Source organism: Charadrius vociferus, unplaced genomic scaffold, assembly GCF_000708025.1.
Source record: "Charadrius vociferus isolate BGI_N301 unplaced genomic scaffold, ASM70802v2 scaffold62, whole genome shotgun sequence".
NCBI lineage: Eukaryota > Metazoa > Chordata > Aves > Charadriiformes > Charadriidae > Charadrius > Charadrius vociferus.
Window position 1 is genome coordinate 4,710,544 of NW_009647419.1, and position 23,115 is coordinate 4,733,658.

The 23,115-nt window shown below is 38.4% G+C and overlaps 1 protein-coding gene across 1 annotated transcript in view; it reads left to right on the forward strand.

Annotated features, from left to right (window-relative positions):
• Positions 1-1,541: 1,541 nt before the first annotated feature.
• Positions 1,542-23,115, forward strand: part of ZFAND3 (zinc finger, AN1-type domain 3) — a 49,554-nt gene continuing 27,980 nt past the window's right edge. Inside the window, exons 1-2 of the mRNA XM_009880462.1 lie at positions 1,542-1,749; positions 13,187-13,252. Of these exons, the coding sequence (XP_009878764.1) occupies positions 1,542-1,749; positions 13,187-13,252 (274 nt within the window). The remainder of the gene's footprint in view (positions 1,750-13,186; positions 13,253-23,115) is intronic.

Below are 23,115 nucleotides of genomic sequence, written 5' to 3' on the forward strand. Positions count from 1 at the left end.
GTTGATAACTAGTGAGGCCTGAGTAGGACGTCTTCCTGGGTCCAGTAATTCATCCCTGACAAAAAGCATCACACCAGTTTTTCAGAGCTGAGTTGTGGAGGTGGATGATTTCTTCTCTGCCGCCTCCTGGCTGAGTCCTCCACAGCAGAAGTTACAGCTTAGTTTCTCTGGCAAATCACTTAAATCCTAAATCAGCATTTAGGGACTGTTTGACTGTAGTGCTTCCTAATTCCAGTGAGTCATGTTGGGGACTTAAGACATCATCATCTGCAAATATTTATGGACTGCTCTGTATTACTCTCTGTCATGACATAATAATGAACAACCGATACTGATTTATGTATGTGTTTGCGCGATGAATAAATTCTGCCTTTGTATGTCATTTCTTAGAAAGATGTGTTTAGGGATACCAAGAGGTGGTGCACTTTGTCTTCAGCTGTCTCTTCACAAGGAAGAGGTGCCTTTGCATTGTGAGAGTAGCTAGATGTTAAGCAAACCAAAATCCACTTGGCTGGGAGGGATGTTCCCCAAGGGCATCTAGTCGCAGAGCTGTGCTGGACTGAAATCCGGTAGTGTAGCTAGTAGGAACTCAGACTACTGCTGTAATTAATCAGGTATCAGGAATGTGGGTTTGGGAAAGTCCCTGAGGGAGGATTTGCATCTAAAAAGGAAAAGAGTATTCCCCCTCAAACTGAATCTAGTTTGGAGGCAAGGTAAGCCTGAGGATGGCATCTATCAAAACATGGAATTTGGACTATGGGGGAAGTCTGGAGGCTTCACATGGCTTGGCACTGCTGACCAAAAAAAAAACGAAAGGAAAACTTTGAAGCCAAATCATTTGTCCATAGCTTTAATGTATTGTAGTGATTTGCTTCCCATATCTAACTCTATGGTCATAGACCAATGAGCAACTTTTAATACCAGTGCTGGAGTAAGTGAAGGAAGGGGGGGGACGGGGACGACACACGACAGGGACCTCACAACCACCACACACAGACACCCTCCCCCACATGCACCAAACCCCCATCAAACAATTGGTGCAAATCCCTCACCAGCTCCTCCATGCTAACCTGGAACCATAGCTGCCTACACTAGCTTCGCCAAAACTGTTACAGGTGGGATTTCATAAAACAGCAGTGAGAATTACTGTTTTTAGAAAAGTGTAACATTTCCTTATACTTGTATGATGTGCCTTAGTTCTTCCCTCATCCAATGTTTGCTCCTTTATGGCTTTGTATGTGCTTTGTGTGAACTATTTTTAAAATGATGCTATGTGCCGTGTACTGATATGCACAGTTGTGAGCTTTGGATGCTCTTGAACAGCTGTGGAAACAAGAACTTTGTGTAGTTCTGAAATTGTTTGCTGTTCTTCAACAACAAATAACTTTTAAGATACTTTACATCTGAAATAAAAACTTGAAGGCTACTTTAACTTTCTGTTGTATGAGATACAACAACGATCAGAATGATGATACCCTCTGGCAGTGTTCTGGGGTTCTTTTTGTTATGCTTAGGTTTTTTGTGTGACATTAGCAAGTGGGATGACGTATGAAATCTTGGTTTTGATAGATTTCCAGAAGAAGCAGCCAGATGATGACTCTACTCCCAGCACAAGCAACAGCCAGTCAGATTTGTTCTCTGGAGAAACGAACAGTGACAACAGCAATACCTCTCTAACCATGCAGGCCGCTAACTCCAACCAGCAACTTTTGACAGAACTGAATGTAACTTCACCGAGCAAAGAGGAATGTAAGTGCACAAGTCCTAAGTGACAGCAGAGGAGGCATAAACATTTTGTTTCGTTCTCAGACTTCTGTTTCACTGACTTCCTTTGGAAATAAATGGCCTGTGTTTTGGGGCAAAGGGAAAGGTTAGAAGTTATTCACAAAATAGACATTGATGTCGCAGGAGTTTCTGACTAACTTTACAGCTGTTTGAACTGCAGTATACAATTTAATTACAATTTTGAGGCACTCTTATTTTGAGAAACAACTTCTTGCATTACTGGTAAATTAATATATGCATTCTAGGATAAGCACTAATGTCTTGTAAATTTTCACTTTAAAATCTTTTGGTTTTTAATAATTGCAATTGCACATAGCATTGACTGTAATGCGTGTTTGTCTAGACCGCTGCTAGGTTACTTGCATAAAACTTATGTTTCATGTGGTAGTCCATCTCTTCTTTCATGACCCATCTTTCTTCTTCGTTGGACTCTGTAAGGCAAAAATTCTCCCTGAAGGTAAGTTGGTAAGATTAGCAAACACCGTGAGATAAAATAATCTTTTAAGTTATTCTAAACCTATATATATAATCTGCGTCTAATATATGGAGTTTTAAAATCTGTACTCTACAACTTAAGCTCACTAGTGTTACTTGTAGTTTTCATTTCCCTCCAACTAGCTTCTTTTGGAAGATGCTTGATGGAGAGAATCCTTCTTGAGTTGAGTTTGCTTGTGCCTCTTGGCTGGTAGACATGCACATTACAAGAAAACCATGCTGGTTTTTTAGTAGGGAATCTGCTAGAGCTGCTCTGGTTCTTCAACATTGAGGCAACTGCTGTAAATAGCAAGGCTTACAAAGCACTAGGACTAAAAAGTCTTTGCTATGCTACATTTGTTTTCAGTTGTGTTAACTGCTTGCATAGAATAGTTTTGCTGTGTTGCTGAAGTATTTATTCTGTTTACAGGTATGTAGACTTTGCATAGATATTATTTTTACTTTTGCAGATTTGCTGTAGACAACGCACGAAGTGTCATTTTGGGATTGTGGTAGTTTATTAAGTAAAATAAAATTTTTAAATTGAATTATTGCATTCTATCTGTATATGAGAATATTGTCAGAAATACAGCAGGGTTCAAATGTAACGTTCTGATGCCAGTTCTTGAAATAAGAGTGTAACTCTTGTCTGTGCTTCGCATACACAGTTGCTGCTGACCACCCATCATCTCTTCCTTCTGTCCAGCGATTCTTCAGGGGAAACCTGTAGTCTGCTGTAAAAACAAGGCCTTAGAACAACCTTCCTAGAGAATTCAGCAAAACGTTATGCTTCAGCAACACGTTTGCGCCTCCACAGGGTAGGGGGCTTCAGCACCTCTGCTGGCTTATTAGCCAGGTTCTACTCTTTGGTGTTACAGGGTGCTTCTCCAGTGCTTACTGTGTTTTGAAAATGTGTTCAGTTAGGAATTAAATTGCGTTACAACAAAGTGTTTCTGTTGTACTTGGGGGTAAGCGGGGGAAGGTGGTTATAGGGAGGGGAAAGAGCGAAGGAAATGAAATGGTGTCCTTCATCCTGAACTGCTGTAAGCTTGTGAACATATACTGAAGGTGATGGATATTAGGCTGCACAGCCTGCAGAGCATTTGAAAATACTACCCTTAAAAAAAATTCTTTATGACTTCCTGCTGGGGTGATTTTAAATGAAATACAGTGGAGAAATTTATTTACAGCTTGAGCTCTCTCTGTCTTCTCTCACATCCCCACTACCTCTCTAACGAAGCTTAATATCATTTGTCAGAAATAATTATTCGCAGATGGAGCTTTTCTGATGGATAATGGCCTCAGCATGGAAGATTCTTTCCCGTAATGAAGAATGCCCAAACTTTAAATGTCTTTTTGATTTTAATTTGAGGTTGTCTTTTTTTCTGTGCACTATTTATTTTTTTGCAGCAAGTTCTATAAAGCATGCACTGCTCTCATTACAGCTGTGTTCTTCAAAGACTGATATTTTGCAATGCTTTGTGATGATGTACAGCTATGTGCTGGTCTGAATAGAATTGTGATAATTCACCAGAAATCAATGTATGAGATCATTATGGTAATCCCTGTCAAAGTGTGGAAAGATTGGAGCGCTCGGGAAGGATTCTCATGGTGCATTCCACTCCCCTCTCTTCCCTTTAAAGCTTTTGAGAAGAGTCTCGCATCAAGGCATTTGCCATAGTACTTGGGTCCATGGGGTAAACAGATTGGACAGAATTGCAGCAAGTCATTTAGGCAATTAACAAATTCCATTCATGTTACGACAACTGAAGAGAACCATAGAAATGTCATGTGGTAAGAGTCACATTCTGTGTCAGAGAAAGTGAGAGGGATTTTTTTGGTACTTACTTGTAAGTAGCCATTTCCTTTTTTAACACAGAATGAATGATATGGGAGAAAAGTTCCTTGGACTGGATTTTGCAATCTAGTTTGGCAATATGCAAGTATTTCTGCCTTTTTTTTGTTACTGTTTTGATTTTCTGAGAGAGTTACATTTGCATTCCTGAGTGTCTTATATACACAACCAGGTTGTAGTGACTTGCCATCTCCTGACACCCTCAGTTCTGAACAGTCACCTACCCCAGTGGCTGCTTTGCTGATTAATATCTCTCCCCCTAGTAGATAAAAGGTAATTCTCAGTCTTACAGTCAACAAAAATATATTAAAAGATTTATGCCCAGAGACAGTGATGCAAACTTCAGGACTTTTTTCCTCCTTCACATTTGTTTTGTTTTTATGAAGTAATGCTTATCACTGATTTTTAAAAAAATGCTGTTGCAATTTGCAGGGGAGAAACATTCTAAGAATTTCCTTTTTTTTTTTCATCACACGTTTCTTGAGTTGCCTTTTTCTGTACAGAACCTTGAGGTCTTATCAGTTGCAATATGTTTTCTGAAATAAACTTTTGCAGACAAGGAATATATTGATAATGGTATAGCTTTACTAAGTCTAAGTATGGATTTTACTGATCTGTTTCTTAACAAACAGTTGAATCAGTCTAACTTTTGTTCTTCTGCTGCTTTATGTACAGACAAGTTTCTCTGTTCAGGTTCTTATATAGTTTTCATCTATTCTCATTTCTCCCTTTCATCTACTCTCTTCATGTAGGAGGTCTTAAATGGTAGTTATTTCAGTGTCAGTCACCGTATGAGCCGGTTGCTCTGTCAAAGATTTCCTTTTTTTTTTTTATATTGACTGGGCAGGGTCTTTGTTTATTTTAAACAGAGAGGAGAAAAGGGATTTGACAATGTCTCCTTGCTTCTCTCTCTCCCTACCTGTAGCCACCAGCACTCTTGAAAAAAAATTAGCTTATTAAGGAAGGTTCTATGTATTTTGGTAAAGAAAAGGTCACACTGCACTTGGAATAATTTTGCTTAGTTTCAGGCCTTTGTTGCTTTCTTTGGGGCTGTCATATTATTTTTCTGTCACTATATGAGTAGACCTAAAGCTGACACTGTGCAGGTTTAAAACTAACTGTGTTGTTATGTGACAGGAGATGTCAATGTGAACAACTCTGACTCTGGCAGCTGGATCAGATTTGATATTTTAGTAGTCCTCAGCTTTGGTTGACATGATTTTATTTTAATTATGTGCTTAACTCTTCCTGGCCTCCTTGAATTAGCAAGAACCACAATTGAAAAAGGACAAAAGGAATATCTGATGTTTCTAGAATAGTTAAATGCTCTACATTTCTACTTTGAAGACTTTATAAGAAGATACAGAAAGATCTGAGATATTGCTGTAGATGTCAAAAAAAATACCCTGGAGATGTCAGCCCAGAAAGAAGGTGATGATCACTGACTACACCTTACCTCTGCGTGTGCTGAATTTTAGATGGGATTTAGGTGAAAATATGAATTTTCAGGTCTGAATACCTGTAAATTTTGGCTAGTTACTGTTCACCCTCCAGAATTTGAACTGTTGCATGTCAAGCTAAGTGTTTAAAAACATACTTAGTTTATCTCAAACACTTAAATTTGCAAGACAAGTTTGACAAACGCTTTAAAACATTGTTGATTTTATTAAATATTTGCATGTGCTGCAAGCACAGAAATAGCCCTGATTATGAAGTTATTTTGGTGAAGTTACTTTATGTACATAAAGTACGCTACATCTGAGACAGAGATGCACCAGACTTCTCTAAAAGATCTATCACAGAAAGGTGAGAGGTTGTGGTGTTTTTTTTTTTACTACTGCACCTATTGATTGTTTATACTCTGAATTTCATGATTTGTTGACTATGTAAAAAGCCACATAGGCTACAGTACTAGAAAAGTAATGGTTTTTTTTCTGGTTTTGGAATAAAAAAAAAAATCTTAGATCACTTTTTTCAACATAACCTCATGAAAAATGGATAAACAAGCATGTTCATTCTTTTCTTTCTTTTATTGTTGAATGGCCTTCTCTCTGACACTATGCAAAAGGTTTCTACCAATTTATAATGGCTTCACAGTTTTTGCATTTTGCCTGGCTTTGTCAGCAGAGTCAGAGATGACAGCTTTCCTATGTATGCTCTGAAAATACTTCATATTTTGAATTATTATTGTGATATCCTTTTGTGCCTTTTAAATAATGACAGTGTGTTTTAAAATGGCAATTGCTCTTGGATGCTATCTGTTGTATAATTTTCTAAATGCCCTGGCTTTGAGAATTCAGTCACTCATTGCGGTAGGAATCAGTTTTGTGCATCCTGTCTTTTTTTTCCTAATTCTGGCTGTGGGGATCTTTGTTTCCTGGCTCATCTCTGACTGCAAGTTATGTGCATACCCACTTCTATAAAGTATTAGATGTACAAACAGACCAAGCTGGCTGCCTATTTTTGTCTGTCTTGTCATACGTGGTTGTAGACAGTAATTTTCTTTGTTGGTAACCTGATTTATTCTGATACCTATTTGTAGGTTTTTCTCTGATCCAAAAGAATGCAGTAACTGTTAAAATTATGCTGAGTTACAAAGATGGCCTACCTGACCCACATGATTTACTATTGCAATTAAACTTGGACCCAAACGTATCTGAGAAACCTGCAGCTAGGTGATGGTGATGATGAATAATTCTAATTTTCCTTATCAACTCTCAAGATTGTCATGAGTTCTTTCTTCTTGTACTCAATTTGGTGTGTCTTGTGTCAGAGCAAGAGGGGGCACAACTTTAATATAGAATATGCACATGGCTGGTTTTTGATATTACAGTCATCTTTGGATTTCTAGTCCACAGAATAGGAAATAGCTATTTTCTCAGGCTTTTTCTTTTATTAAGTTAGATAATAGGAAGAGGTGCTTTACATCTTAAGGGTTTTTTTTTTAACCTTGTCTTCATCAGATGCTGTGTACAAATAGCCTTTAGGTACTGTTTTTAATGTTAAAATTAACAGTAATTCAGTTTTTCATTTGTATTGTAATGAGATATGGATTTTCTTGAATATTCGTCATAAAATGCATATTTTTTTTTTTGTATTGATGCAGTTTTTCTCTGGGAATTGGCAAGAATGCTTTCAAGTGTAAAACCAGATTGAGTTGTGAGCTATTTGAGTCATCTTTTGAGAAATGCCGCTAGTACTAGGTGCCAGCACAGAACATACAGGCAGTTAGAAATCTGAACAAATCGGTGTCTAGTAGAAGTGTTGCTTTCAACGTCATTTCATGGTGTGAGGATCTTTCTGTAAGTTTCAATCTTATCCCTACAGTCCCAGTTTCATTTAAAGAACGTTTCTGGTTCTTCTAACATCTTAAGCAAAGATCTGGCACACAGATTTATGAAATGAACACTTCTTTCCACGTCTGTGGCATGATAATTTTGAAACATAATGAAGACCAGCAGAACAGTACCACTGTTAATTGTTCCATCTGATTTATAGTCGCTTCACACTGCAGAGTAGACAGTGTATCCCAGGGTCCCATTTATTAAAGTGAAAGCACCCCACAGAACATGAAACAGAAACACAGTCCCATAAGAAAAATGTGGGTTAGAGCAGCACAGCTATCAAGGTTACATAAAAATTATTTATAAAAATATAATTTAACTGCTGGTTTCAAAAGCACATTTTTACACTTCAACTTACCGCTGTAAAGTAGGAAAGTATCATGTCTATTTCACAAATGAGGAAACTAAGGAAAAGCAGGTGACTGTGAGACAATAGCAGGGAAAAAAGTGGAATCTGAATCCGGTCTCCGTTTACCTCGTTATAGTTGTTAAATTTACCAGCCAGCAGCAGCAGCAGCACAGCAGTCCAGTGGTACTTCCATCTTCAAAAGCTGCATGTAAATAAAAATCCGCAAAAGTAAATAATGGCAGATTTGTAAATCTAGAATTTAAAAAGCATGTGTTTGTATGTGATATAATCCTCTCATCTGTTTAGTAATGACATAACTTACATTATCCTGCAGCTTACACATTCTGCAGCAAACAAGCAGTTAAGTGCTGTAAAGTTTCTTTGCTTTTTCCGTTAAAGAGAGCGTATTCTGCCTGTGCAGACTGAATTTAGAGGTTTATGTTCCTGTTTGTTTATGTATTGGTGTTTGTAATCAATGACTCTTTTCAAACTCAATTGTGTAGATTAATTAGATTATGTCTGTACCAATTCAGGAAATGCACAACTAGGTTACTGGTTTGGACAGGTTTCCAAAGGTGGGGTCTTTCCTGTATTGCAAATAGCCATGAAATTCTCCCTGTCCTGGCTACAACACTGCTGTCCAAGGAAATTCGGCTCTTTCCTATTGCTGTCTTCCAGTCCGTTGCATGCAGGGAGTTGGTGTGCTTTTTCTGGGAAGGAATCATCACCACACCACACCGTCAAAGCAGCATTCAGGCATGCTTATGTCAGTCTGATCAAGTGTCACTGAGCTTCAGGCTCCTTCACTTATTTTTCATGTTTGTGCATTATCTGGCTTGCAGGTATTGTGTTCTCTGTAATTGTTTCAGTGTATTATCGTAATCTTAGGCTTTGTGCTTTTGTACAGGCTTGGCTTTACTCCATTCTGTATCTCTTCCTCTGCTCAGTAAGTGCTTCCAAGTGCTGTTCAAGTACACCTGACACATGTACTCTGGGTTCAAACTTAGTACTTCCTTGAACAGCAAAAAGAGGGGGGTTACCCTGGTATTTCACTTTTTCCTGCACAGGAAATTCTGACTGAGTGGAGTCACTTCACTTTACAAAGATTTCAGGAAGGGGAAACAAGAAGTTACCCTGACTCCAGGGTACATCCTGCAGGACAGGTGGTACTTGGCAATTGTTACTGTCTTTCAGGAAGGGAGGTGGACAATGCAGAAAAGCATTCTAAAGGTCAATTTAAATACACAGAAATCGTGATAGTCTATAATAGTAGATAATAACAATATTAACATATGTATAGAAATATACGTAATACATAGAATTTCACTACTTTAGAGAGTTAGCAGAGTAACAGGTTTTGAACCTGTTTTTCCAAATTGATATATTTAGAATACAGTCAACAGTAAGTTACAGAAAGCTGGGGATATCAGAAGCCAAAACCATAGCAGCTATGTTAACAAGACATTTTATTTTAATTATGGTAATGCAGGAGTTACAGGATCTTATTTTGTCCTTTATTAATTCTGTGTTTGAATTTGCAAACTCAGTGATTCTCACAGTTCTCCTGATTTCTTTGGTAGCTTTTAGTATTTTTGCATTTTTAATCATCTTGTCTTGGGATTACATTATTGCTGGGCAGTAGCTGCTTTTGTTTGGAAGAGGAGTTGCAAATGCTGGGAACCATACAGTGGAAAAAAAAAGGAGCAGAAGCTATTGTTTAATCTGTTAATTGGATATAGAGTAGAAAGATGTCTTCATTCTTTAATTTTAATCTCTTGTTTGTGCTGAGGTAAAAAAAAAAAACAGCAGTCTACAGTCCTGTGCGTTATGTTAGAAGCCAGGCATGTGGCCTTTCACTGTGCACTGAAGTATTTTCTGTATCACAGTTAAATTCCCTTGAAACACTTTTTTGGGGGGGATTGAAGGTGCAGATATATCACAGAACCACAGAATGGTAGGGGCTGAAAGGGACCTCTAGGGATCATCTAGTCCACCCCCCCTGCCAGAGCAGGGTCACCTACAGCAGGTTGCACAGGATCATGTCCAGGCGGGGTTTGAGCATCTCCAGAGAAGGAGACTCCACAACCTCTCTGGGCAGCCTGTTCCAGTGCTCCACTACCCTCAAAGTAAAGAAGTTTTTCCTTGTGTTGAGATGGAGTTTCCTGTGTTCCAGTTTGTGCCTGTTGCCATTTGTCCTGTCGTTGGGCGCCACTGAGAAGAGTCTGGCCCCATCCTCTTGACACCTGCCCTTTAGATATTTATAAGCATTGACAAGATCCTCTCTGAGTCTTCTCTTCTCCAGGTGAAACAGACCCAGGTCTCTCAGCCTTTCCTCATAAGAGAGGTGCTCCAGTCCCCCTCTGCTGGACTCTCTCCAGTAGCTCCTTGTCTTTCTTGAACAAGGGAGCCCAAAACTGGACACAGTAAATATCCTGAATCGGGCTGAGTAGTAAGCCTATCTTTGTGCATAGCCAAGAAGGACTGGTGTACTACTGTATCTGACTTCCCTTTTCTTTTCATGCAGAATTTTTATCAAAGCTGTGGGAAATATACTGCTCTGTTTCAAATAATACAAAGATGCCTGTATTAGCCATTATGTATACCAAAAGATTCAACACAATGACTTTCACGTAGAATTGCACGGTCAAGCCCATACTACGTAGTATTGAATTATGCATGACATTTTTAATGGGGGAACAAAAACAGTAGCAGAAGGAGGTTCTGCAAAGGACATGCCGCCTTCGCTGGTTATTAGGCAATGGTGTACGTGCATGCAAATCCCAAGATATTCTTTGTTGAAACTCTGGTACTATGCTATACTAATCAAAGCTATATGAAAGTAATACCTAATGAGGGAAGACTAAATAAAAGAAAAAATTCTTGACACAGGGAAGTGCAGAATATATACCAACTTACTGTACTTTAGAGAGTGAGAAATAAAGATCTTACATTTAGTTGGATGCTGAAATGTAAATGTTTAAATCTGTAAAGTGTAAATATTTACTGTACAATAATTGCAAGGATTAGTCATATTTGATAGTCCACAGTGATGGTGCCTGTCAATGTCTATTCAGTGAAAACTGGAAGAATATAACTAAAATTATTTAAAGAGCTGCTGCTTCTTAAGAGGCAGCTGTGGTCTAAAGCTCATTCACTGAAATTCCATACCCTGTTGTATATATTTTGATATATTCCACATCCCTTTGTATATGTTGTTTACCCAAATTCTATATGGAAACCAAATACTATATACTTGGTCTTTGGAAGTTGAGTCTGACTTAACGGACCTGCTGTGTGGTATTTTTGAATATCCAAAAGTTGCAGTGGAAAATTTGGCAAGGGTTCTGTTGCAGTATTGATTTTCTTCTCAAATGTGCTAAACCCTACACTAGGCATTTTTTTGAGCCTTTTACAATAGTGTTAGTAACGTAGATCAAGATGATATTTTCATTTTTCTAATATTCTAGCCTAGAAAAGGTGATGTCGTAAAAAATGATTTGAGTTTACTTGACCATTTCTGGCTGTTGCAAAGCGGTTGTTGCTTGCCAGTGCTGTCAGGCCTGGAGCGGGTACCGACATGGTGATACCAGGATGCTTGATCCATCCATCTGGGATTCTTCCCTGTTGGCCAGGGAAGGTGTCCAGTCCTCCTCCCTGCAAAAGCCAGCTTAGCTCCTTCTCACATGCAGACTTGTCTCTGCAGAGAGGTCTCCACCGCTCCCTCCGCTTACTTGTGGAGTTCAGCCGTTTCTCACCGGCTCCCTCCTTACCAGCCCGCAAACTCCAGCCGTCCCTCACAGCGCCGTCTGTAGCTTCTTCCAGCTGCTTAGGCTGTTGCCTGTCATCCGCAGCCATTTCGTAGGTCGTGTTCAGTAGCTTCCCCATGTCCCGTTCACGTCACTTAACCTCAGGGCAGGCCCTAACGAATGCCTAGGTGTTTGCCTGCAGGCCAGGCACTGCCTCCTTGGCCTTTGTAACCACCCCTTGCAAGATTACCTGTTGCGTGGTTATGAAATGGTGTACGTTGCCGGAGGGACAGAAAACTCAGGTTTATCAGTCCTCCTCTGGAAAACTGAAAGTGTAAAAACTTGTGACGTCTTTGCTCCCAAGTGCATGCCATTGAAACCAAATGCACCAAAATAATTTACTCACATCTTTCCCTTCCAGTTGCAGAAGTTTCTTTTCTTTTTCTTGTGTTTCAATGCTATGAGTTTTACAGGGTAGACAAAGTTACCCAAGACCTGATATTTACTGAAAAATAGAAATGAAAGAGAAACTTGAAGGGGGAGAATCGCAAAGAGAAGCAAAAAGAAACAGTTTACTACCAGGCCAGACTTGAAGATATTTGAAAAGAGAAAAACATTGCCAAAGCCCTAGTGCTGCTTTCCAGATATGCAAAGAATGAAAAATGAAAATACAGGGGAAAAGTGTTTTTCAGGGCATGAAGACTTATGTTAAAAGTTATCCTGCCATACTAAGCTCTGTTGTATTGCCAGCATGGTACTACTATATTACCAGCAGTCCAGTGCAAAGTTGATTATTGGTATTTTGATAGCCAAACTCTACTAGATCTAACTTAATTTCAGGCTCTCTAGCATCATCCAATTTATAATATCCAATTATCAAAGCTATGATATATTATTGCCACTGGTAATGCTACTGTCGATTTGTCTTGGCCTCACTATGTGGGGGTTTTATTTATTTATTTGTTTATTTTTACCTCATGTCGTTGAGTACACTCAACTGGTTGCTATTTTAACAAGATCTCTGGAGAACTTTTCAGCAATGATGCATGTTAAGAAAAAAGCCAGAAAGCAATTTACTACCAGGCAGATACCAGATGAGTGGGCAAGAGTCCAGAGTTCAACAAAAAAACCTTAAGCATGGAAAGAGTTTGTTAGCATATGCTTGTCCCACACTTTGAAAACTTAATGAGAACAAGATAAGAGGCAAAGTCGTTATCTCACTGGCGTCAGTGACAAGGTTTCTGTTGACATCAGGGAATCGATCACTTCATCCCATGCATAACTTGTGGGTTAGTTAGGTACGTTTCTAGATTTGTTCTGACGTAAGTGGTACCTTTGTCAGTGCTGGAAAAATTGTAATTACAGTGTGTATTTTCCTAAAACTGCCTCTTGAAATATTTATTAAGTCTAACATAACTTGTCTTTTTGTCCCAACTTCTCATCTATTTTTTCAGCGCAAGACATATTCGGATTTGACTGCGAAAGAAATACTGAGAATAGTAGAGTACTTCCATGTGTGCTTTCCAAAGACGAGTCCTCCTCAGCATTTTATATTCCTAAGTATAATCTTGATGAGGTTGTAAATGTTAAATATAGGTCGTGTTTTGAGACCCATGATCTTCTCTGTTTCCAGGTGGGCCATGCACAGATACAGCTCATGCCTCGTTAACCACACCAACCAAAAGATCTTGCGACTCAGGTATGTGTTTTGGGGGGGGTCAAGGAATTAGATTTTGCATGGTAGGTAGCTGTATGGCTATATTTTAATAGTCAAGGGTAATAACTATATCTGGTGAATGCCAAATGAAGATAAATATTGTTGCTTTGGTGTCAGAAATGTATATGTGAAAGGATTTGTATGGCAGACAGTTCATGTCAGAGTCTTCTTAAATGTAATTCCATAAATATACCATGTTTTCAGTTAATCGTTGTAAACGTAAGACATACAGGAGTAATGAGTTTGATTGTGATTGTGTTCTGGAAATTCCCCCTTTAAATGCGAAGTGTTGAGTAGAAAACTGTTTGGACTATATTGACTTCACTTTCCCGGATCAAAGGTGCAGTATATACAGCTGATGTTTGCATTGAGACTAAATTTTACCTGCTTGTGTCCCTTTGATGACTTTATTTCTACGTGTAGGATATAGATGGATAATCTCTCACAGAGCTAGTGTTAGTAGTGACATGGTAGGTCATTGCCAGGCTGAAGTTGCTGCTTCTACAGGTGGGTCTGTCACGAAGAATCGTGTGAGCGCTCATTCAGGCAGGCAGCCAAGTTACCTGCCCTGGCTCAGATCTCTTTCAGACTTTGGTTTTGCATGGATTAAGGAGAGCTCATACGATCCTTTCCACCAGCACCACTGTGGGAAGCCATAACCTCCTGTGGAGTGGCAGCCATCTAGGTAGTGGTAATGTTCTAGCAGTCTGCGTTTCCAAAATAATTTTTGCCTGTATTTGCATTTATATACCAATTGAGCTGTATTGAGCGTGCAGAAAGAAAAGGTATTCCTGTTTGATTAAGGGCTCTTATTCTTTCAGGAGTTCAAGCTAAATTTCCTCTGAAGTCGTTCTTTCAAAAAGTGTTTCAAGTTACTGTATGTTTAGCTGAACATATATTATTCTGTATATGCATGTTAGTTTGCAGTGAATGTGTGATGATGCGAGTTGGCTTGGTCTGCAGCGAAGGAAGGTTAAAGAGAAGCTACATTGCCTTGCACTTGGTGCAGGTGCAGACCTCTCAAGTAATGCATGATAATTTGTGACAATGCTGTGAGTATTGCTTGCCAGAGAACTTTGTTTGGCGCTGGAAGGTACTGGATCCAACTTCTGCAGAATAGGAAGGCTGGATTTTCTTTTCTACGTAGCTATGGAGGTGTACCTAAACACGATGGAATGTTTGCCACTGTATCCCTTGCAAAATAATCTGCTTTGTTCACGGTATTACTAAATTTATTTTCTTTATACGTTAGCTGTTGTAATGTTTAACTGTGGTTTTCATTGCAGGGTAATTCATAAGCTTTCTATGATGCTATAGATACTGAAAACTGAGAGTACTGTATGAGTATTTTAAAAAGTGTGCTTGTGGTTAGCAAAAAGGCAAGTAAGTCTGCTAGCTGAAGTGTCGAATGGCAACAGTAAAAGCTCCTTAGAATAAAGCAGACGAAGCTACAAGATGCGTTGAAAAATACTCATTAAATGGTTGGCTAACTTTGCTCAGTAGTTCTCTGATTTTTGGTTTATGCTAATGTTTGGTCCCTACATGCTTGTATGTTAATCATTTGGTGTGTTTAGCAAGAAAATAAGGATATCTTCTTAATTTGATGCCACAAGTTTCATCTCCAGTCAACTACACCTAATGATTTTATATTACCTCATTTTTCCCCAATGCTTTTTACATTATTTGTTCAGTGATCTGCATATTTTGTTTGTAGTCCCTTGCGTTAATAAACCTGTTACCAGGAGTTACAGTTTTCTTCTCCAGAGCTTGAATTTTGAACAAGCTTTCTTTTTTAAAATAAATTACTACGTTTTCAAAGTCTGCATTAGGGAATCCACATAAATACAGGAATTGACAAGAAGACATTGGCTACAAAATATTACCCAGAAACGGTGTGGCATCTCCAGGCAAAAGCAGCAGACTATGTAGGTGAATATTTCACACTACATTCACTTCAGCGTAGTCTCCTTTCCCAGGAAGCTATTTAAGTGATACAAGCAATATTTGTCAGTACTACACATTGCGTATAAGCTGCTCTTCTGTAAGTATTCTGCATTTCTTCTACTCTGAAGAGCTTTGAAGGAAGAGTGTTTTGGTGGAATTCATCTGTGTAATTTTTCCCCCCCTTCAAGCATAGTTTTTCCCTGCAGGCTGCCATGTGTCAGCATTTGAGACAGAAAATTAGAAATTTGACCTACTTATGTTGTATGCAGGTTCCCATCAGGAGGATATTAAGGAAGACATAAACCTTTCATATTTTATTAGCATTAATGTAACCATTGAAGAAAGATCAAAACAATAAATCTGCCTAGACACAGGAGAAGTTCTCTTACAAAAAAAAGTTTTTACCTCGTGCGCTTGTCAACTTGCATGCTGGAGGAGTTGTTCAGATAAAGAATTGTATTATGACACCGAATAGTGGGTTTTTTCCTCCTCCTCTTTGCCGGAATCATCACTGTGGTAAAAAGTATTTCTATTCCAAAGTATGCCCATAGGACAAGGATTATAATGAAAAGAGTGAATAAAGCCTTGCAATCATTAGTTTGGATGATGCCTCAAAGGTTTTTGAGAGCCAGTGGTCTGAAGATTTTGTAGGAAAAAGGATGGGACTGTGTGGCCTGGCGTATAGCTTCTTATGTATTTTGATTTGTTTCTTAATGGTTAGGTGATGTTATGATCGATGGCAGATACTTTGAGGCTTACTCTAGTCAGTAGGGCATCCAGATCCCATTTATATTGGGTGCTCGTGTCATGAAAGTGCAGTACAAAGTGGCATATTACTCTTTTTTTTTCTGCTGTGCAACTTAAAGAGGATTTAATACGCAATTCCAAACAGACAGACTTTAAAACATTTTCATGCAGCTTAAAGAAAGCTGGAAAAAAATGGGTGGAATTTTGAGTGCGCTCAGTTAATTTTTAATTGTGCGGTAGAGAAGGTAGTAGAAACAGGCAGATAAAATGCAGTAATGATACAATCAATTCACACATTATATCCATAAAGTCAGTGATTTCTGAAGTACTTTATTTCTCAGTAGCCGTTTGAGATACGTGCATCTTTAATATTTTGTATAGTTATATGTGCAGATAGCTCACAGTTTATGAGGATATCTGCCCTAGATGGGTGTGGTAGTGGTTATATTTTACAAGGTTACAGTGTAAGTCTCATTGCTCTATGCCTTTTCTAGTTTAAAATTTGAGTCTAAAAGATGCAAATAATTATTTCACTGGTTGAGCAAAGCAGTTAAGCAGGTGTATGGTCCTTTTTGAATTTTCGGGTTTATTGATGTTCTTACACTAAGGCGTGTGCTTGATTGTAGCAGTGCCAGAAATCTAAACACTTTGAGGCTGAACCTGTACAATCAAGAGAGAGGACAGTCTTTTAGGAGTTACAGAAAGGGCAGGTTGTGGAAATAGAAGTATATAAATTTTCAGCCAGAGCCAAAACCAAGAAATCATTGCTTTTTTAGGATCATTTTTTTTAATCAATGTTTGTGTTGAGTAAGGACAAAAAGACCTGGTACACCACTAATTAGATTTTATTTTTTTTAGTTGCTCTGAAGTGTTAATCTCCCGAGGAAAACAAAACAAAACAAAAGATTATTGAATGGGATTTATAACATTAAGACAACTTTGAGGTATTTTTTTCATTGGTGTTCCAAGGGACTTTTAAGGTGTTCTTTAGTGTTTGACTTCTGGAGGGCATTGTGTTAGAAATCCAACCTTCTTGGAGCTCTCTTACCGACAGGAAAGTGATGATAGAACAGCCTTTGAGCAGCATAATAAATCAGCCAGCCCTGGCAATAATAGTGCCCTTTAGGGACGCGCTCCTTTCCTCCTCCCCCCGCTCAGTTTCCAGCTGTACTAATAGAACAGCGCATCAAGCAAGGCTGTAAATAAAAGTGATAACCTAATAGGTGGGCGCTGAAGCGGAACAGACAGGAGCTGAGGCATGGAGGCCTTATTACTGCTCATCAGCAATTATAAACAGGATAAAGTGTCTGGGACTTGCACTGATGCAGCAAGAGCTAATAGAGGCCGGGAGATGACACTGTACCATGATCAAATGATATATATTGATGGGTTTTTACTATCTCATCTTATTGCCTATTTCTGTGATGTGTTGTATTATCTGTTCTGTGCTCCCATATCTATCTGGATGGACAGATTGGTTTCCTCTTCTGCTCAAAGGAGCTTGAGCACATACACTCAAACTTGCTTTTTTGCACATATACTTTGCATTAGTTGCCACTACTGGTTATCCAGGAGCCTTCTCAAAGTGTTATGATTATTGTAGATTAAAATCCTCCTAATGGTAAGGATCATAGTGGTCATATTTGTAAACAAACTTAAGGACTTGCTGCAATTCTAGGATTTATTTTCACTATCACCATGTGCAACTTCACCAAATCACCCTCATTCATTAAAAATAGTTAATATGGTTACCTGAACTATCTTTTACACTAAATGTATCCCATGCATTTTAGACTAAATGTTTTATAACCGGTGCAGTTGGAGAATCCAAAGAGATGAGTTTGGGCTCAATATATCAAAAAGTTTGTTACAGCTATAGCTGTGATGATCCTTGCCTCTGAGTTATAAAAAGTTCAGCTGTTCCTAGGAAGGTTTTTAAGAGCTTGTTAGCACACAGTAATTGGTAATATTCACAAAAAAGTCTTTCTTGATCTTTTATCTATCACAGTCTAGCACATTTCTGTGCTAGACATCTAAATCATCTCTTTACTAAACCATAGTGAAAAAAATGCCTTGAAATTTAGCCTGTACTTGCTTTAATCTAAAGAGAAGTTTTGCAAGCATCTTCCTAGTTCATACATTAATCACTCATGCTGTTTACTACTGAAGAGAATTTTCTTCCGAGTAGAGGAAAAAATATAACATTCAGAAATGAAAAGGTGTGCAGCAGCATGACAGCATATGAAAACAGTGTCTATTCGATACAGCCGGGATAAAATAAATAGATTATTTTTCTGTCATCTAATGATACAGGAATACTTACATCTGCCTGTGTTAAAGTACACTAAACTGAGATGAATGGAAACTCATCCTTTTCAGAGTCGCTATTTCTTTGAAATTAACTTTCACGCTTACTGGTTCCCCGGTGTCCCTTTCCTTTGCATTGTTCATAAAGTGAGGAAGCTAAGTACTTGAAGTGACCAAAGGGACAAAAAAATATAATGTGACTGTGGAAACCCTATTTCACGTGCTGTATAGGTGAATTAGAAATATTACAGACAATGTTTTCAAAATGTTTATAAAATGTGCTTGTAATTCCTATTTAGGCATAACTCCTTTTTCTAGTTAATCTGTTGAAGCCATTCACTAAAGGATTGCTGGCCTTAAGAAATGAAACAAAATTACTGTTATGGAATAGGATAAGTAGATGAATATGATAATTTACGTGCTTACTAATGTTTCCCATTTTATAACATTGTATTCCCCAAAATTGTACTAACTCAGATTGATTCTCTTAAGAGCATGCAAGGCAGTAGTATATGATCTCCATGTTACTAATGTGTCCTTTCTAAAGACAACAGGAAGACCTCAGAAACAGGATTTCTGCTTTCCATTGTGTGACTTGTCAGTGTATCTCTGCAGTTAGCTACCTTGTGCAGAAAGTGGTATTTGGCGTGTGCTAGTGTGGGTGGCAGAAATATGTACCGATTTATGTAGATTTTGGCTATGCCAGGGGTGCATAGGTTATGAGAAACAAGCTTTTCCTCCCTTGTGAGGAGGAAAAAAACCACCAGTACAAAAGAATTTTTAAAAAAATGTATATGTTAATGAAAATGTATATGTGGATGGGAACCTCCTGGCCTGTATAACCTCCCAGCAGGTGCTGAGACACACACCCCTGTGTACCTCCCAGTACTCCCACTATCTGAGATCAGTTCCACTTGTCAGTTTGTTCAGACTTAAATTTTCAAGTCCAGCGTCCTAATAGAGAATGTCTTCCAGGTACTTAAAACTGTTACTCCTGCTACCTTTATTTAGCCTCTTAAATCACCAAATTAATCATTTTTTATCCTTTTGATGTTCAAATATGCCCTTGAACCTTCCTTTTTCGTTCTTACTTCACCAAATAACCTGTTTAAGACTTCTCTTGATTACTTCTAAGTCTGTTCCTCAGTTTTCACTTGTCTTTACCTCTTTTTCCTGCTTTTGATTCAATTTTTTCATCCAGTTTCATTTTCATATCCTGAATCCTGTTATGAAAAAGACCACATTCAAAGTAGATCAACTTTAAGGAAAATGTGCTTAAGTCAAGAGGACAGGATGATCTCTTGAGAGGCATTCACATTGAATTGTTAGCCAGTAGGAAAATTATTTTGAATGTCAAATTAAAGGTACTACCAGATGATAGGAGAACAGTAAACACAGTCTCTGGATTAGCTGTGTTAGGAAAAGTACAGTCAGCAGATCAAGGGAAGGGTTTTTTCTCCTCTAGTTGGCACTGGAACAGGTACCCACAGAGGCTGTGAAATCTTAGTCCTTGAAAATTTTTGAACGTGGACTGGACCAGGCCCTGAGCACCCTGATCCAGCTTTGATGTTTACTTTGCGTCAAGCGGGAGGCTGGACTGGGTGACCCCCAGAAATCCCTTCCAACCTAATTTTTTCAGTGGCACTAACAAAAAAACAAATATGATCTCAGCGATTAAAGGTATTTAGTCTCACCTCAATAGCATTCATAGCACTTAATGACAGCCAAGGCAGGTAGGCTTCAGAAGTACAGGTGAGTGTGTAGTGCCTCAGGCATTGCAGAGAAGAGCCAGGAGAGAGATGCTTGGGAAGGTGGGAGATTTGGGATGGTCAGGGCAAAGCAAAGAGCCTAGGAGAATGTTCCTTGCAGCAGGGTTCTCAGTGGCCATGAGCAGGACAAGCCAAATGTGCTTTGGTAAGATACTCTCCTGTCCTGAAAAAGTGTGTGCTGCTGCCCTTATCACTGTCTCACCGCTTTTTCTCTATGGTCTGCTTGGTGGTTTTCAGTATGGTTGTCGAAACTCTTGCCCAATACAAAATGGTATGGTTTTAAGTTCACTGTCTTTTAAAATACAGGTATGACCACATCTTTGTATTAGTTTTACGGAATTATGACAAAGGATTTGTCCTCGGATGTTTTCAAACAGAAAAGTAAATATTTTATTCTTTATGTATATTTTGAGTAAAATGAAACAACTTAACCTTCAATATTTTTTTTGGTGGTTTCATGCCATGATTAATTTTCTGAACTATCAGGATCTCTGTGATCAGTTAGCAGACCTTTGACAGTAGATAACATAGCTGTTGGAGAATATGCATCTATTAAGCTTACTTGACTTTATGCTCCCACTAGCTGACATATATTTAAAAAAACATAGCCACTTACTTGCTTTTTAATCTTTTTTTTAACTGTCTTAAATTAAAATGCATGTAGCATGCAGGGAGCTAATCCACAATCCTGTTCCTGCTGTACTTCCATATGTGAGGGCAGTGCCCCAAAGGTTTCATCTGACTCTCGGAGAAGGACTCTATTCTGACTAATGATTTCGGTGACCATCAGAGAGCTTTTTAAGTACAAGTTTTCACTATTTTCTATTTAGAAATTAATTTCACAAGGACATTAAAAAAATGCATCAAAGTTATTTTAGAGTCTCTTGGAAGTATGCTTGAGTCCATTGAGCGTACACAGGGGAAAGTCTATATCTTCCTACAAAGTGAGAGTTTTATCAATATTTCTGTGTTCACTGAATTGTCATGCAAACAAGATATCTCTCGTTCCTATTTCAGCTCCAAATTGTTTTCCGTTACGTAAACTTCAGGGAACAACTAATGAGACCACCACCTTGGTTGAAAAAGAGCTGGATGTAAGATACAAGACAGTGCACGCACTGTTGCATCCTCTGAGTTTCACTGATCTGTTCTACCTCTCCCTCTGGTCTTTAGTTCAGGTTAGTGTAGGTGCTTCCCAAATATCCCCTTTCAAAACAGTAAGAACTGCCCAGGAAACCGGCCTGACTTCTAATGTGTTGCAGACAGCAATGAATTGTACAGATATTGTCTTCTATGCCAGGGTCAGTTGTTCTTTCCCCACAAAGATTGCGAGAAAAAGTAACACAATCAAAATATAAATTGATTTTTAAGCTTTATTTAAAATAACTGAATCAAAACCACGTGGGTTTTGAAGATAGATTAGCTATGCATTTCAGAACCTACTCCTAATGCGTTCAGTAAAATTTTTATCAAAAGACAAGAGCTCTTAGTTTTTTTTCTTAACATTAATCAGTTATAGTCCTTGGAATTATAGTCTCTCACTGCAAGACTTCTGTTGCTAATGGCGTCACTGAGGTTATACAATTAATGACAAATAAGTTTTTTGAAAGATAAATATTGCAAATTTTTTTTTTCACTGCTAGCAGGCGAGACTTCTTTACAATTCCTCTTCTCAATCTGTGTCTTAGCCTTGGAAAACCCTCATTATGCCAATGGGGGGGAAGGGTGCACTTGGAAAAACTCAGTGTATGAATGAAAAATAACAGAGCAAGTGGTTTCTATATAGAACTGGTTTTAGGCTATTAGTTTGAAGAATTACCTTCCTGAATACTGTATACCATCTGATTGATGAGGGCATAGCTGGAGTATACTACTAGGATTTTGAAGCAGAGCAGCACCGCTTATTTATGCACTCTTGAGCTGACTAGCAAATAATGCAATATTTATAGCATTATCTATTCTTGTTAATCCAATATTAGAGAATTTCACAAAGCATAAGAGGGTTCTCATTAAAGTCAGCAAAACCAAAACTACGATATTGCTGAATGCTTTTGAATTTCCCATTTTATCAGAACCAGTGTAACTGTATTTGTGTGTGTTTGCACATACATATTTATATATGTAAATATATGGATTTGAGTACTAGTAAGTAGTCTTCAGGTGCTGTGGAATGGCCAGGATGTTCATGATTTGCCTTCATAACTTTTTCATCATGTATATTCCTGTGTTACAGCTTTTTTCTTCCTTCTTGTGTTTCCATTTAGCTATCTGTATTTGTGCATTATTCCTTCACTTTAATAATCCTGTTCTGATTATTTAGGCCACTTATGTTATCATTTGTTCTCCAGCTTTAACTGTCACCAGAATCTGCCCCTGTCCATCTCCCGACCCTAACTCTACGCTGCTAAAACATGTAATTTAAAAATGAGAAAATAAGTTCAAATTGACACCTGTACACTTAAAAAAAAAAAATAAATAGTGTGTTTAGTGTTGTGGCCTTTTCTCTTTTCTGGCCTTTTTAAGGTTCGTTCTTTATAGTAGTCTGAGTATATGAGGGGCTTGAGATGCTGTGTGTCAGCTATTGATTAAAAAAAAAAAAACAAACCAAAACCACTTCCCTTAACATCCTTAGAATAGTGTGAAGCTTCTACACTGCATAAATCGCCCCCAGTAATCAAGGCAATGGGAATTCAGTCTCGTTCCCGCACACAGTAGCAGTCGCTATCTGCGTTATGATTTTGCTGTCAGCAGCTGTTTTTAAACATGTTCTTCAGCTGTTTACCCTTGTAGCAAGAGATGGGCAGCGAGCACCAGGCTGAGTGCTCAGCAGGACCGTCCCACCGATTCTCTCTTCACAAACTCATCTCATGTTGTGGGCTCCGGAGGTTTACAGGCTTTGCTCTTGTGATCCAGGAAAGGAATCCCATTCGCCTAGTCTTCTAGATAAACAAGGTCCTTCTTTCAGTCAGCAGCAGTAGGATTGGCCGTTGCCTTAGAAAGTGTTTCAACTAATTGAAATGCCCTAAGTAAATCCATCAAAGGAACTGTACAGTTACAGGTGCCTGAATACATTTAAGT